This window comes from Mangifera indica, chromosome 5, assembly GCF_011075055.1.
Source record: "Mangifera indica cultivar Alphonso chromosome 5, CATAS_Mindica_2.1, whole genome shotgun sequence".
In the NCBI taxonomy this organism is placed as follows: domain Eukaryota; kingdom Viridiplantae; phylum Streptophyta; class Magnoliopsida; order Sapindales; family Anacardiaceae; genus Mangifera; species Mangifera indica.
This window is the reverse complement of record NC_058141.1, coordinates 3,796,904-3,811,806: the sequence shown is the minus strand read 5'-3', so window position 1 is coordinate 3,811,806 and position 14,903 is coordinate 3,796,904. Positions and strand designations below refer to the sequence as shown.

At 34.5% G+C, this 14,903-nt stretch overlaps 2 protein-coding genes across 4 annotated transcripts; one reads left to right on the top strand and one right to left on the bottom strand.

Annotated features, from left to right (window-relative positions):
- Positions 1-1,209: 1,209 nt before the first annotated feature.
- On the top strand, positions 1,210-10,180 carry LOC123216720 (protein VAC14 homolog). 3 transcript variants are annotated; one of them, XM_044637250.1, is made up of 21 exons: positions 1,210-1,631; positions 1,734-1,847; positions 2,195-2,260; positions 3,603-3,692; positions 3,772-3,891; positions 3,998-4,026; positions 4,150-4,292; positions 4,394-4,488; positions 5,011-5,097; positions 5,226-5,333; positions 5,443-5,534; positions 5,637-5,718; positions 6,789-6,854; positions 7,089-7,204; positions 7,309-7,429; positions 7,668-7,829; positions 7,957-8,085; positions 8,652-8,720; positions 8,962-9,052; positions 9,153-9,243; positions 9,789-10,180. In XM_044637250.1, exons 1-20 carry the CDS (start codon positions 1,548-1,550, stop codon positions 9,197-9,199), a joined length of 1,911 nt encoding a protein of 636 aa, XP_044493185.1. In that variant the 5' UTR covers positions 1,210-1,547; the 3' UTR covers positions 9,200-9,243; positions 9,789-10,180. The 3 variants fall into 3 exon arrangements, 2 of the variants coding, with proteins under 2 accessions (XP_044493185.1, XP_044493184.1); XR_006502277.1 differs by having other exon boundaries at positions 9,163-9,243; XM_044637249.1 differs by having other exon boundaries at positions 8,962-9,243.
- A 330-nt stretch (positions 10,181-10,510) lies between these two features.
- On the bottom strand, positions 10,511-14,496 carry LOC123216721 (ankyrin repeat-containing protein At2g01680-like). Its single transcript, XM_044637251.1, has 3 exons — positions 13,650-14,496; positions 12,380-12,789; positions 10,511-11,732 (listed from the first exon to the last, which is right to left on the bottom strand). The coding sequence occupies exons 1-3, from the start codon at positions 13,963-13,965 to the stop codon at positions 10,854-10,856; spliced, it is 1,605 nt and encodes a 534-aa protein (XP_044493186.1). The 5' UTR covers positions 13,966-14,496; the 3' UTR covers positions 10,511-10,853.
- Between the last annotated feature and the right edge of the window lie 407 nt (positions 14,497-14,903).

Sequence of the window (14,903 nt, the reverse complement as noted above, 5' to 3'; positions counted from 1 at the left end):
TCTTTGGTCAAATTCAGTTGATAAATAGGGAATAGAATTTCTTGGATCTTGAAAGGCATTGAAATAACATGTATTAAGCTCATTGAAATCTTGTTTCCTGGGTTGGTTCTCTTTCATTTTCAATACCCAATCTAATTCTTTGTACCTATTATTAGTTCATGAAATATTTTTTATTTTAAATGAAAATAAAATAAATAATTACTTAATTAAATTACTTAATGATAGATGAGATTATTTGTACTGTGATTATTCCTAATCAAAGTGTTAAAAGGGATTTATTGTTCAACTAATCCTGTGTTCCACATGCCTCGAGGAATAATTTAGCCTATGATTTTCACCATTTTATTTAGGTGGTTCCTTTGACAATTAATTAAATGCTCCAAATCATCAAAATTTTCATCTATTAATTAATATTTTTTATTATTTTAATTGTATAAACACATGTTTATTAATTTTATTGGGTGATTTAATTATATATTTTATTTTAAAATTAAAATTATTAAATGTGATATTTATTTATTTATTTTTTCAAATTGAAATATTTCTAATCAAGATTGTCTTTTATGGAGTTTATATTATTATATGGATATATTTTTTAGTATATAATTAAGTATATATATATATAATATATTATTATATAATTAGATATTATTTTATTTTTAATTTAAAATTATTCGATTATATAAAAGTGTATTACCTACATGTTCAATTTTATGCTAAAAAAAATTTACACGTTTTTTAAAATTATAAATAGCTAATATTTTGTTTCTTAAAAGCAATATTAGTTTAAATTAAAAAATGGGTTTTGATGTCCTCTCTTATATTTCGTAATATTTTTCAAAATCATTATCTATTTTTGATTAAAAAATAATAATAAAACATGAGCGAGCCAATAAACAATATACTGAAAAATGCTTTTATATTATATTATTAAAATAGATATTACTTTATTATAATTTTTATTGAAATAAAAAAAGAAGTAATGTGATACTTTTGAGAAGAATATTTTATATTTATATTTAAAAATAAATAAATTCTATGTAAGTATAATGTTTAAATCAATTTAATAAAATAAATTTCAATTATATCATTCAAAAAGCACAAAAATTTAAAAAATTATCCAAAACAGGGGCGTTTTAGTCATTTCAGTAGCATCTAACATGCAGGCAGGCATTCAGGATTTTGGATTTAACATCGCAAAATCCAAAACTGCGTCTCCTTGGAAACTCAAAAAACGAAAACGCAAAAAGCAAAAAGCAAAAAGCAAACACACAAAATTAGGTCTTATCATTTTCATAAAACACCACCACCACCCCGATTAAATTAAATTAAACAAACGAAAAACAATTCTTCATTTTCTTATTTTTCCCTTTCTCAAAATCGCCAGATCTGAACTTCAAATTCAATTCGAGTTTTCTCTGAGAGGGAAAGATCATGAAACGACGTCGTTGATTCTCCGCTCTTTTTGATCATCTAACCAGCCAACCAAGCAACCAAGCAACCAACAACAGCTATTGAATTGTTAGGGTTTTGGTTGCAATTTTTTCATGGCGGACGCAGTGATTCCCGCTAGTGTCCTTCGTAGTCTCGCCGATAAGCTCTACGAGAAGCGCAAAAATGCTGCCCTCGAGGTGAAATTGATGCTCTCTCTTTGTTTAATTTTCTTAATTTCTGTACTATTGGTTTAATTCGTCGTCGTTTCTGATATCTTAGTGTTTCGTATGTCTTTGTAGGTTGAGGGCGTAGTGAAGCAGTTGGCGTTGGCCGGCGATCACGACAAGATTTCGGCGGTCATCAATTTGTTGACCACCGAGTTCACCTACTCGCCTCAAGCCAACCACCGCAAGGTTTTAGTTTTTGTTTTTTGTCATCCATTATTTTTGTTAATTTTATTTAAACTGCTACGCCTAGGTTTTTGGTCAAGTAAAATATTTTATGTTTTTAAACTACAAGATTATACACTTTAATTTGATTTTAAAATTTTAATTTATAGTGGAAAATTCAGAATTATTATGCTTAGAAGTTATAACATTCAGTATTTGGAAGGACAGATAGATATGTGATTTTGGTACAAGTCTGTGTTACTACGGAGTCTTTACAGTACTGTATATATGAAGGTTTAATTTTTATTTATATTTGCAATGATTGTTGACTCATTGTAATGCATAAATGAGCGAACTTGTGTGTTGTGTAGGGAGGATTGATAGGATTAGCTGCTGTCACTGTTGGGTTGACTTCTGAAGCAGCTCAGCATCTTGAGGTAACCTGTATTTTATTTATTTATTTTCTAATGTTATGATGTTCATTCAATCTAATTCAGATTTTTGTTTGTCAATTGTTAAACTTTGAATTGTTGTTTGATCTCAACCGTTTCAACCGTATTTTTCGGTATTATTATAAGTTTGACTTAGGGTAATTTCATCTTTGTCACTATTTGTTTATTTATCTATCAGATGTGTTGAATTCATTTCTCTTAAAAATTGAATATATGAGGAGGCTGAATAAATTTCTTTTCCCATTTTGAATGACTCATATATTTATCACTCAATGTGACTGTGCGCTTTTAGGGTTTCTTTTGATAATAATAAGTGACTGGTTAAGCAGTTGTTTTATTCTGGTTGGGTCAATACTTCTGTATTTCAGCCCATTCTTTTACCAAATATATGCTGAATGACAGTCATTGAAGTTCTGCACTACTACGCAACTAATATTTCTTTATTATTATTATTTTTTAAGCAAGGACTTTGTTTTTATATTTCATAGGTATGTATTACATATTTAGTAATTACACATACATGTAATTCTAGAAAGGGCACTTCTTACTTAGCCAATTACGATTATGGTTTGTTGAAAAAGAAATGGATACTCTTGTAGATTTCATCTAGTATAGTTGCAACATCAAAACGACATCAAGGTGGGAGTTCTTTAATAATTGGTGATGCTTGCTGGAGATTATGCTCTGTTTCAGAAATATGGAAGTGTTTATGGATGGACATTATTATTTTGTGTTTGGTGTTTTCAGTAGTAGATTTAATGGAAACGAGCCTTATCTGATGGACTAAAGTATCAACAACTAGGAGGAGGGCCTCTTTCCCACTCTGCTTGTGTGTGTCTTCTGATTGGAGACGTGTTAGTGGCCTATAGAATGGAGAGGGGCTGTAGTGTCTTTGGATTTGAGACGCAGTGTATTGTGTGTCTTTTGAGTGGATAAGGTGTGTAATATGCGTTGTGGAAGTGAAGGGGTGTAGTGTGCATCTTTGGGGTGGACTGTAATGTGCTTCTTTGGTGTGCAAAAGGGAGGGGGGGTGGGGTTTGTTTCTTCAGAGTGCAGAAGGGGAAGGGGTGTGGACTAGATTTAATTAAACCTTTATCTTCGCTGTAATGTATGTCTATGATTCTCTTGTATACTTGAAATTATTACTGAATACTTTTATTTTGTTAGCTGATTTTGCTCTTTTTGCCTGTTGTTTACAACTGTATTCACGATTTCTCCTACATTAATCTTCTAGAATATTTTTTTGTCATTTTTTCTTGTGTTGGTTCTTCTGCTTTCTTTGCTGGTATTCTTATGCCTAATTTTTCATTCTGATGTAACACTACAGCAAATAGTGTCACCTGTGCTTAATTCTTTCTCTGATCAAGATAGCAGAGTTCGCTTCTATGCCTGTGAAGCTATGTATAACATTGCGAAGGTGAGATTTGATTGGGTGATTGACATTTTATGGCTTCATCCCCCAAATTATATGTTAAGCTTTTGCTGCTGCATCACAGGTTGTAAGAGGAGATTTCATCATATTCTTTAATCAGATTTTTGATGCATTATGTAAGCTTTCAGCAGATTCAGATGGCAATGTACAAAGTGCTGCACATCTACTAGATCGCCTTGTAAAGGTGGTTTCTCCATCCTCCCATAAATATTTAACTTCACATTGTAATAATCTGAACATAGAAATTCCTTTTTGCTGGATCAATTCTCAGATTTTGCTATGTGAAACAGGACATTGTCACTGAAAGTGATCAATTCAGGTGCACAGTCTTATATTCCAAATCTAAATTGGAAGCTCTTGTGTTTAGAGGCAAACACTGGAACAGGAGTTTGCGACTGCTTTTATAATTTAGTTTGTTGTTTTATGGTGTCTTTCTCTTCAGCATTGAAGAATTTATACCCTTGTTAAGAGAGCGGATGAATGTTCTAAATCCCTTTGTCCGGCAGTTTTTGGTTGGATGGATCACCGTATTGGACAGTGTTCCAGATATTGATATGCTGGGTTTTCTTCCTGACTTTCTTGATGGTAAATAGTATTTAACATATATAAATTGCTTCTTTTTTCCTCCTGGTTTCAAGTATTCTTCTTTTCTGCTTGTGGACTCTAAAATACTTGATAAATTTCAGGTTTGTTTAATATGTTGAGTGATTCTAGCCATGAAATACGGCAACAAGCTGATTCAGCCCTTTCAGAGTTTCTTCAAGAGATTAAAAACTCTCCAGTAAGTCTTCTACTGAAAATTAGAATTTCTGATTTCATTATTCGTTGCCATGATATCTGTTTCCTGACCACTTGCCTTTCTGCATTACTTTCTTTATGTCATTTTAAAGGGGGTATGGGGGAACCCAAGGTTCAATGTCAACGGGTGTGAGTTGAGTGAAATTGTGGTGAGTCAAACTTCAAATTAATTTAATATAATTTTAGGAAAATTGTGTGGAATAATAACTAATTTGATATATCTAAAAAATCGGTGGGGCCAGACCTATAAAATTGAACACAAGTATTATTGGATTAAAAATAAAAAACTTAACAAAATTAATAAAATTCTTGTTGAGGGGTGTCACCAGCCCCCAGTGGGCTGTTGGGCCCTTCTTTGGAACACCCATGAATTTAGGATTGCCAGCTTTATTTTTGAAATGTGATACTAACAGTGGCATTGGTGGATCATTTACATCAAATATTTTGTCATGAATTCTTTTTGTTCATTTGCAATTTCCTGACTCAAGCAGTGCTACTGTTGAAGTCTGTAGATTATGGTCGCATGGCTGAAATACTGGTTCAGAGGGCAGCTTCTCCAGATGAGTTTACTCGGTTAACGGCCATCACTTGGGTAAAGTGTAATCAGTCTTTTCTGTTTTCATTTTTTTAAACAAAATTTCTCTGCGTTTTTTTTCCTAAAAATGTTGAAGATTGCATTTCATATGAATAGCCAAACTGCTTAATTTATTGATTGAACAGATAAATGAGTTCGTAAAGCTTGGTGGGGATCAGCTGGTTCCTTACTATGCTGATATTCTAGGAGCCATTCTACCTTGCATTTCTGATAGAGAAGAAAAAATCAGAGTGGTAAGACAGTAAAAAGCTAACAATTTTCTAATAAATTTAAAAAAAATTAGTTGCGGTACCTTTGAGCATCTTGGTAAACGAACTTGTTTCCCTCTTTTTTTGATGTAAGGTTGCACGTGAAACCAATGAAGAGCTTCGTGCAATCCAGGCTGATCCAGCGGAAGGGTTTGATGCTGGAGCAATCCTCTCTATTGCAAGGAGGTGTAGTTTTGTAATCTGGGAAAATTCTAGTTTTGTGAATGAGTTCTGATGTTTAACTGTAAATGATTACTGAAGAGATTGCTGGCTCTTTTGACTGATTAGGCAACTATCTAGTGAGTGGGAGGCTACTCGAATTGAAGCATTGCACTGGATATCAACCCTTTTGAATAGACATCGAGCTAAGGTGACTGGACATTTGTAGGTTAATCATGTGATCATCTGGTTCATGCATGTCCTCATGTTTTTTACCTACTTTTTATAATATTATTATTAACATTGAACCTAGTCCTATAGTTTGATTGTTTCAAACTTGTAACACACTGTAGAATTTAGTAAAAATCCTGTATCTCAACTTCTTATTTTGTCTCATGGGTGTTTGAGATACCACTTACTTGCTCCCTTTTAAAATTGTTGTTTCCCCTGTATTTTTGAGGCAAATATGTCATTTGTAAATGACTGCAGTTAGTTTTAGGGAAAGTATAAGTTTTGCAGCAATACTGTTATTATGTTGACTGGGGATGGTTGGATCTAACCAAGTGATTATTTATGCTTTCCATTTCATTACTGAAGTTAAATTTTAAAGTTTAAGTCTACTGGTGGTTGTGGTATGCATGGTTCTTAATTTTTATATTACCTGTGCGCAACACTATTGTTGGCGTCATAATGTAAACATTTCTAAAATTTTACATAATCAAGAATCGTAATTTCAATGCATGAGAGTGAAATAGTTTAAACCTGTATGACATCAAAAGTGCGGAGATACAGCGCTGATCTTGTTACTTCCATTTAGAGGTAGGCCATTGCTTTTGTCAGCCAACCTAATAAGTCTGTATACTAGCCTTATTTGTGCCTGTATCACTGTGATACACTTGAATCAATTGTGTGCAAAACTCAATGGAACAGGGTATGATTTTAATTGTGTTTAGTATACTAATTTATTGTTTGTGATGTAAGACAGAACCTATAGCGTATATTAGATTTCAGTAAAATAATTTACATAATTGTTTAATTAGTTGATCGGACATTGTCATATTTCTTATCAAAAAGTATACTGTCTTTATAGGTCTGACATTTTGCAATTCAGTTTTGGGTTGGTTTCTTGACTAGTTCAATGTGTCAAACTCACCTGAAACTACTGTGCACATCCCTAAGTATTCACTTATTTGTGTTTCTGTTTCCTTTTTGGGAAAATATATGTCTTCTGGCCTTGTTTTATGTTGATAACACGTGGTTTCAATTTTCTTCATTTAACAGGTCGTTTGTTTTCTAAATGAAATTTTTGACACTCTTTTAAAAGCACTGTCAGATCCTTCTGATGAGGTAAATTTCTTCCCAATTTCTGATTTTTCCTCCAGCAGGCCTTTCTAGTTTTATTATGTTATGTATTTCATTTAACATAACATGCCTTTCTAGTTTTATTATGTCAGTTCAGATGGTCAACTACGTTTCTTTAGCCTTGAACATGAACATGCTCCTTACATTTGTGTATTTCATTCAACATAATTCTCCATCATGTAACTTTATTAAAAATTGGAAATTTGGATTTTTCCCCAGGTTGTGCTCCTGGTTATTGAGGTTCATGCATGCATTGCAAAAGATCCACAACATTTTCGCCAGCTTGTTGTTTTCCTAGTACATAATTTCCGGGTTGATAATTCTCTTCTGGAGAAGTTAGCCTCTTTCCTTATTCCTTTTAAATGTTGTAGAATAGCTGGCAGTGGTATGCTTACCTTGTTTCTTTCTACTGTAATTGTGCTTTCTTTTGTTTCTTTAGGCGTGGTGCTTTGATAATCCGCCGACTTTGTGTACTTCTGGATGCTAAGAGGGTTTACCTGGAACTCTCCATGATACTTGAGGGAGAATCGGACCTAGATTTTGCATGTATTATGGTTCAGGTTATCCTCTATTCAACCTTAGTTAAGGCACTAAAGTGGGTTTGAATCAAAGAAACTATGTTGAGCATGTTTTTTTTATAGGCCAATGCAATTCTGGGATTGAAGACATAACTTAGATATAAAGTAGGAAAAAATAAAATGGTTTAGCCTTTCTATTCATTATTTTAGTTAATAGAAGTAGCTTTCATTCATATTTTCATTTATGACCAAATTATACTTGTTATTTCTCTCCTTTCAGGCTTTAAATTTGATTTTACTTACGTCCTCCGAACTATCTGAGCTTCGAGATCTCTTAAAACAATCACTGGTTAACCCTGCTGGGAAAGAATTATTTGTTTCCTTATATGCTTCATGGTGTCATTCATCCATGGCAATTATAAGTCTTTGTCTATTGGCTCAGGTAAGAAATTAGAATTTTTACGGCTATTCATTTTGTTTTTGTATCGTTCCTTCCCAGTGAACTTCTTACCTGTTTTTCATAGCTATTTATGTAATCTTAATGATAATGTTGGATTCTTGTCTGACAGACATACCAGCATGTCAGTACTGTGATTCAGTCACTAGTGGAGGAAGATATTAATGTCAAATTTTTGGTCCAGCTGGATAAACTGATTTGTTTGATGGAAACTCCTACCTTTGCTTATCTTAGATTGCAGGTGCTCAAGTTGAACGTTAAATTCTGATTTCACTTACCATTGGGTCATGCAGTTGTCTTGTAAATGTTCTGCTTAGCAAGAACACATGCATGTATTCCTTCCTATTTAGCACATATTTTTCTTCAAGTTGTCAGTTTTACTTGGGAGGTTTGAAAAGATTTTTTTTGTTCTGTAGGTTTTTAGAAAACTTTTTTTATAATTATTGTGAACCAATTTAACATTCTCGGCAAACGCCCCATGCCGTCATGTGGAAAAGCTTCTTGAGTTGGGATTTAGGAGATTGGTAATGATTTAGTTTTTTCTTCTGGCCTTAATATCATTGCCTGTGCATACTAATAATATGACCTTTAAGTAATTACTGATTTCTTTTCTTTATCATAGTTCAGGGTTTCATTCAATGAATAGTGTTTAGAGACGCATGAATTTCTAAATTGATACAGTTGATTGTCTGCAATGTTGTTAATTATTTTGCATTCATCTGTTGTTAAAGCCATTTGTTATATCATTGATTTTGACCTCTCAACATCAAGATATTTTGATTGGTTGATTAATTTTGTGATTTGCAGCTTCTTGAACCTGGAAGATATATGTGGTTATTGAAAGCCTTATATGGTCTTCTTATGTTGCTTCCCCAGGTATGTCTCAGCATTTTGCTACATTTCTCCATCTCTGTTTTTTAATGTTAATTGGACCTAAAGCTTACTTGGTATGCTCATATTTAATTCTTTTTCCTCCAAAAAATTATATTTTACTGCATGGAAAGTTCTTAGAAATGCGTTGTAATCTCTAGTAGATATTTGAAGATCAATCCCACCCATTTATCATTTGTGATTTCTGCTTGTAATCAATCCCATTGTTCATGATTCATTATTGCAGCAAAGTGCAGCCTTTAAGATACTACGGACTCGTTTGAAGACTGTACCTTCATACTCTTTCAATCAGGAGCAATTCAAGTGGACATCTTCAGGTAATCACTACTCTCTCTCGACAGGATCACAATTCACTGAAGATGGTGACTTGAACTCTGACATGGCGGCCTCGCACAATGGAATTAACTTTACTTCAAGGTTGCAACAGTTTGAGCAGATGCAGCGCCAGCATCGGATGCATGTGAAAACACAGGCGAAGTTGCGGAATAGTTCTACTTCAGTGTCGAAGGTTTGTTGAATTTAATCTGCTATCATCTGGTCTTCTATTGTGAATTAAGTAATAAACAATGTGTGATGAAATGAAAGGATAAAGGCATAATATTTAAGCACATTCAGGCGATGCTGAATATATTATTCACTTGCTGACTGAATATGTTGGGTGGTTTCATGACCTGAACCATAATGGATTTTATTGTAGTTTAATACTCTCATGTTTTTATAATATTCTAAGCAATGTTTTTCTTATTGGACAAAGATTTGGGTTTTGGGGGAATAGAATGAAGTTTTAGAGGTATTGAACCGATTTTATTCGTCCAAAACCCCCTATTATTGTCTAAAGGGGATAAACATTGCTGTGCTTAAATTGGAATCTGATTTATGGTGGGGTCTCTCGACAATGCAGTGATGTTCTTGTTTCCAACTCTTATTTGTGACATTGCATTGTTCTAGTATTTCTTTTTTCATATTGTTATCTTATTTAGTTTTGTTGATATATTATTTTTCAATTGTCACTGATATATTTAGGATCTTCTCTGTCACCTGTTGAATTTGCAGGAGGTGCAAAGACCGCAAGAATCTCAACGACTGTCTCCCCCCTCAGACGTAAGTAGAACTTCTTCAAGATCATCATCCAGAAAAGGTCCAGGGCAGTGACAACTCTAGTGATGAATCTGCTGATGATCTCACACCTCAAATGAGATCAAGTATAAATTGTAAAATTGTATATTCTAGGAGTTTGTTTAATTAATTGAAGTTATGGAAGGTTGGGATGATGATGATGGTGAAAGTTGGGTTTTGAATTTTATAAGTTAAAAAACTTGGGTTTTAGCCTGAGCTGATTCTTTTTTCCTATGTAATTGGGACATGCCCATATGGTTGTGTTATTTTTATTGGGAACCATATGGGCTACAGGGAGATATATAATTTTAGAAAATGCATTTTGTTCTCTCTCTCTGTTTATCTGTTGCACAGCAACCAAACTCAATTTGATACATTTCTGCTTCTTCTTTGTTTTTCTTATTGTGGGTGGAGACAGGCTGAAAAATTGTTTAAGAGCTTCAAGTTACTGACTGACAGCCATCTTCAACTCTCGAGATGATGGTTGCATTCATGATCTACAGGGAGTTATATTTAGCGGTAAGGATACTAAACATAACACCAGTAAGGTACTGTTAATTCGTGTGCTCCCAGTTGGCAAGTAATTAGGTCAAAAGAAGGGGAGGAGTTTGGAAGGTGCTGACAATCAACAAGCCGCTTATCGGAAGTAAAAGTAATTCTTGCTACACAAATCCATAATTTTATTGATTATAGGGTTTGGATTGAATTCAAAAGTCCCAATAAAGCCCTCCTTGAGATAGGCTCAATTTCAAAATCAAAAGAATCCTTTCGAGATTAATTTAAGATTGAAAACCAACCCTTAGCTTGGTTCGAATTTAGCTCATTCCATAAAAATGAGTTCAATCCTTAGCTTTCAACAAGCTGCTCGGATAGAAAACCAACCCTAGTTGAGTAGTGCTTCAAATTCTACTGACCACTTAGCTTTATGTAGAGCAACACTAGCAAACGCGAGCCTGTGCAGCTGAAAAAATAAAACCACAGAAGTCTGCCTTCTGTTATTGTTTATAGAGCATAAATCTTCTCAAGGTCAGAGTTATATTCATCAGCATCAGATATATTTGCCGAGTACAGTGACCATGAGAATGACTTGCTTGCACTTGCCCTTCTGATGCGTCTCTGAGAGTCGTTGCGGAAGAACCCACAATGTTGTCGGAAAACAAAGTAGCACATACTAGCAAGCGTCCCAACAAGAATTGGTGCTCCCATCAGGGTTATGGTGATAGCCATCCAGGAATGTCCCTTCCCCACAACAACAAAAGCTATTGACAAAAATGCTCCACAAGTGCATGCGCAAGCAGCCCACATTAGCTTGTTAACTACCGAAACAACCTGCTTCTGAGCCCCCGTGTCCCAGGCCACCAAAGTGATCTGAACCACCACAACAGCCAGAGAGATGAAGAGGGATGTCGCGTTTAAGAGGCAAAACACACGAAAGCCTACTTTGTCAGCAATGTAAGCCTGCCCTGCTTCTGGTTCATCCTTTATATACTGACCTGGTAAACTAAATAATGCCACAAAAGCTATCGAGGCAAAGAGAGTAGCAACAACTGTAATAGAATTGGTCGTGTTCTGTACAGCTTCCCGGTGAAGCTTCTTTAGTTCCTTGGCGATACCAGTAACTCGTCTATTGGTTTTTTCATTTTGTATGAGTTGGACACTTACTTCATGCTTAATATCACTCACAGTCCTCTTAAGTTCCATAGCTTCATCTACTTGGCCAATGTATCTTGCATGCTTGCCACCAACCTCCACAAGAGCTTCCTTGATTTCCAATGAAGATTCTCCATATTGGAGTTTGTCAGCCAAATCCATTGCAGTTTCTCGCTGGTAATTAATGGAATTGACATCGATCGATGTATAACTAAGCAATAGGTTTATTATCTGAAATATATAGATAACAAAATGTCAGGAATATGAACATCAGTGGAAATCACAAGAAGGCAGCTTTTCTTAAATATAAGTTTTATTCAAGGAACTACAAAAGCATGCATAATTACACTGTTTCCAGATTTTAAATATCCTAGAGACACCCTAATGTATTAAAGACATGAAATTCAGAGGACTATGTTTCGTGACGGAAACTTGAAATTCAACAAATATAACCTAGAATAAGTTCTCTCATTTTCATGTTATCATTCTAGCCTAAAAGTGTCCCTCTATGTTGTTGGTGTGGAAATATGCACCAACAAAGCAACACTGTTTGCCTTTTATTTGGATACTATGTCTTTTTATAATCTTGCACCCAAATCTCCCTAATTCGGTGTACTTCTTGTTGGTGCATATTTAAACACTAACAGTTGTGTTCGAGCCAATGAAGGGAAATAATCTGAGACGAGAAATTCCCCATCAAGTAGGTAGTTCATTAATCAGAAATTCAAGGTTGTGGAATGTTAAGTTATCATGTGTCTTTTGGTGTTAGAAGCAAGAATATAAATATACATTGTGTTGGAAGTATCAAAAGCATATAAATTAAACAGAAGAATGCTAGATAAATAACTAATGACAAGAAGTTCATCAATGAAACATACCTGCGGACGACATTTCCTTGTAGCTATATGAACTGCTGTATTACCCTTCTTGTCACGCTCAGTCAGTACCGAGTGATCGGCATGTAATATATCCTCTACCACTGAAGGACACTGACCCTTTGCAGCCATATGGAGAGCAGTTTGACCTTTCTTGTCTTTGATGCTGACAATTCCAGGATCATGATATATCAGCGTTTTCACCATATCAACAAGGCCATATCTAGCAGCCGTGTGCAAGGCAGTTTTTCCATTTTTCCGAACTGCTCTTATGCAACTAACATCAGCATCCAAGATAGCCTTAACCACATCTAAATGGTCTTTCACAGCTGCTGAATAAAGGGGACTTGTATTTGAGGAGTCGCATGACTTGCAAAGCTCAGGCCAAACACTCAAAAGTTCCTTTACAATTCCTAAACAAAATAAAAGTCAAGACAATATCAAGTTAAGAAACCTACTATCATCAAAACCTCTATCAGTCATGCTAACCACTGCAAATTTTTAAATTTTCGAGACCCCTTAAGGCTTATGAGAGCAGTATAGAAAAAATTACTAATTTCTTACCTCTACTTTCAAGATAAAGAAGTTTTGTATGCACAAAAGGAGAAAACCATTCAAAATGACATCATAAATGTTCAGTTCTTTCAAATAAGACTTCCTTACAGCAGACATTCTACACCATGAAACTAGAACCTCCCTGGATTAGCTAGTCAATCAGTTAATAATTCACAACTATTATCATTGATTTGTTTTGATCGCCGCCACACCAATTGTATAATACCCTTATTACAGCAAAATAGACATAGCCATAAGTTGGGAAAATGTATAACAAACTTTTAACTATAGAGATATAATCAAACTTTGGCACATGATTTGAAGGTTCAAATTCAGGTATTTTGTACATATTCATGACACACAAGATGTTGTGGTTCTCCCGAAGACACAATAATCCACTAAATCCTCAAATCCAAAGCATTTGAATCTCCTTCAATGGACTTTAAAAACAGCCACAGACACTCCATCAGAACAAACTTACCATAAAATGAAAAAAGGTAACAAATCAAGAGCTGCTACTTCAGAAACAGCCCAATTACAAAACCGAACACCAGCTTAAATATTAGTCTTTGTCTCGATAATTTTGAGATTAAATCAACTTAAATTTAGTCTTTGTTTCGATTATTTTGACAATCAAACCAATCCAGTTAAAACACCCTGCAAAAGAATTAATAAAATAAAACAAACAATACAAAAGATGAACCACAATCAAACATACCCAGATGGCCCCTCTTAGCAGCAACATGAAAGGCATCCAAATCAGACTTGGACCTGATCTTCACAATATAAACATCACAAAATTTAAGCAAGTAACTGAAAACCTCTTGAAAATTATGATCAGCAGCCACATAGAGGACAGTCTCCCCACCATCATTTTGCATAGCCATCAGATCAGACACCAAAGAAGAGCCATCAGGAGGCTCAACTTTTGTCAACTCATCAATAATCCTTTTCAGGGCTTTAAGGTCACCGGATCGGACGGCCGAGAAAAAAGATTGGTGGGTGATGAACCTGAGTGACTTTGAGTCCATCATGGCATAAAAGCTCAGATTGTTGAATTCTAGCTCAGTTCTCAGTACTCACCCATCTCAAACATGTTTTCCTCTGCATAAATGCGAGAAAAGAACAGTAAAAACAGAACCCACTTGGCTATTAAAGTCTTTCTCCTCCTCTCCCTCTGAATCTTCCTCTTCTTGCAATTAAACGACGAGAAGACTTGACTAAATGTGAAAGAGACTTAAACATAAAATACAGAAGTCTGTAGGCATCTTTCTTGCAACCTTTTTCTTTATGATTCTTTTCACAATATTAATAATTTCTTGGAGATTTTGATTAAGAAAATGGGGTCTATATTCTTTTGACAGCAAACACCATGTGGGGGTAGTAGACTCTATCCTCTCTGTCTTCATTTTCTAAAGACAAAGAAGACATCACACTGTTCCTTTCTTTTCTCTAATATTTGTCTAATCTAATGCAAGACCAGGCATAGACTTTGATTGAGCTCTCTCGCAGGCTTCACTGTTCCTAGTAAGTGGTGACTACCATCAAATTCTGGTAAAACGTTATGCATACGAATTTGGAATTTTCGTGTTTGTGAATAACTATAGTAAGTCCTGAACATCTTATCAACGTCTTGCGTGCCAGACCGACAGGTTTAACCATAACTGTGATCCAGTAGTCCTGTCTAGTTACAGTCGATACTAATTGTTTTGAATTGGGATGAAGCATGATCGAACTGGTCTAAATTTATCCAATCACAGTTTAATACCTCTATATAATTTTGTTATTTTATTTAACTTATTTGAAGGGAAAGTTTATTTTTTTAAATTTAATTTTTACGAAATAAACATGCAACACCACCATAGTGATTAACTAACATTTTTCCACCTAATGTTTGGTGGAAAAACACTTTTCTATCTATGATTCATCTTAATAACACTTTTTCGTCCAAAATTATAGCTTTCATTTGTTG

Excerpts from the sequence above, each read along its gene's own strand:
- LOC123216720 (XM_044637249.1), top strand. The coding sequence starts at position 1,548 with ATGGCGGACGCAGTGATTCCCGCTAGTGTCCTTCGTAGTCTCGCCGAT. Across the intron at positions 1,848-2,194 it reads CTCAAGCCAACCACCGCAAG|GGAGGATTGATAGGATTAGC; the intron begins GTTTTAGTTTTT and ends TGTGTTGTGTAG. Across the intron at positions 7,830-7,956 it reads GTCTTTGTCTATTGGCTCAG|ACATACCAGCATGTCAGTAC; the intron begins GTAAGAAATTAG and ends CTTGTCTGACAG.
- LOC123216721 (XM_044637251.1), bottom strand. The coding sequence starts at position 13,965 with ATGATGGACTCAAAGTCACTCAGGTTCATCACCCACCAATCTTTTTTC. Across the intron at positions 12,790-13,649 it reads TGCTAAGAGGGGCCATCTGG|GAATTGTAAAGGAACTTTTG; the intron begins GTATGTTTGATT and ends TATTTTGTTTAG. Across the intron at positions 11,733-12,379 it reads CAAGGAAATGTCGTCCGCAG|ATAATAAACCTATTGCTTAG; the intron begins GTATGTTTCATT and ends TATATATTTCAG.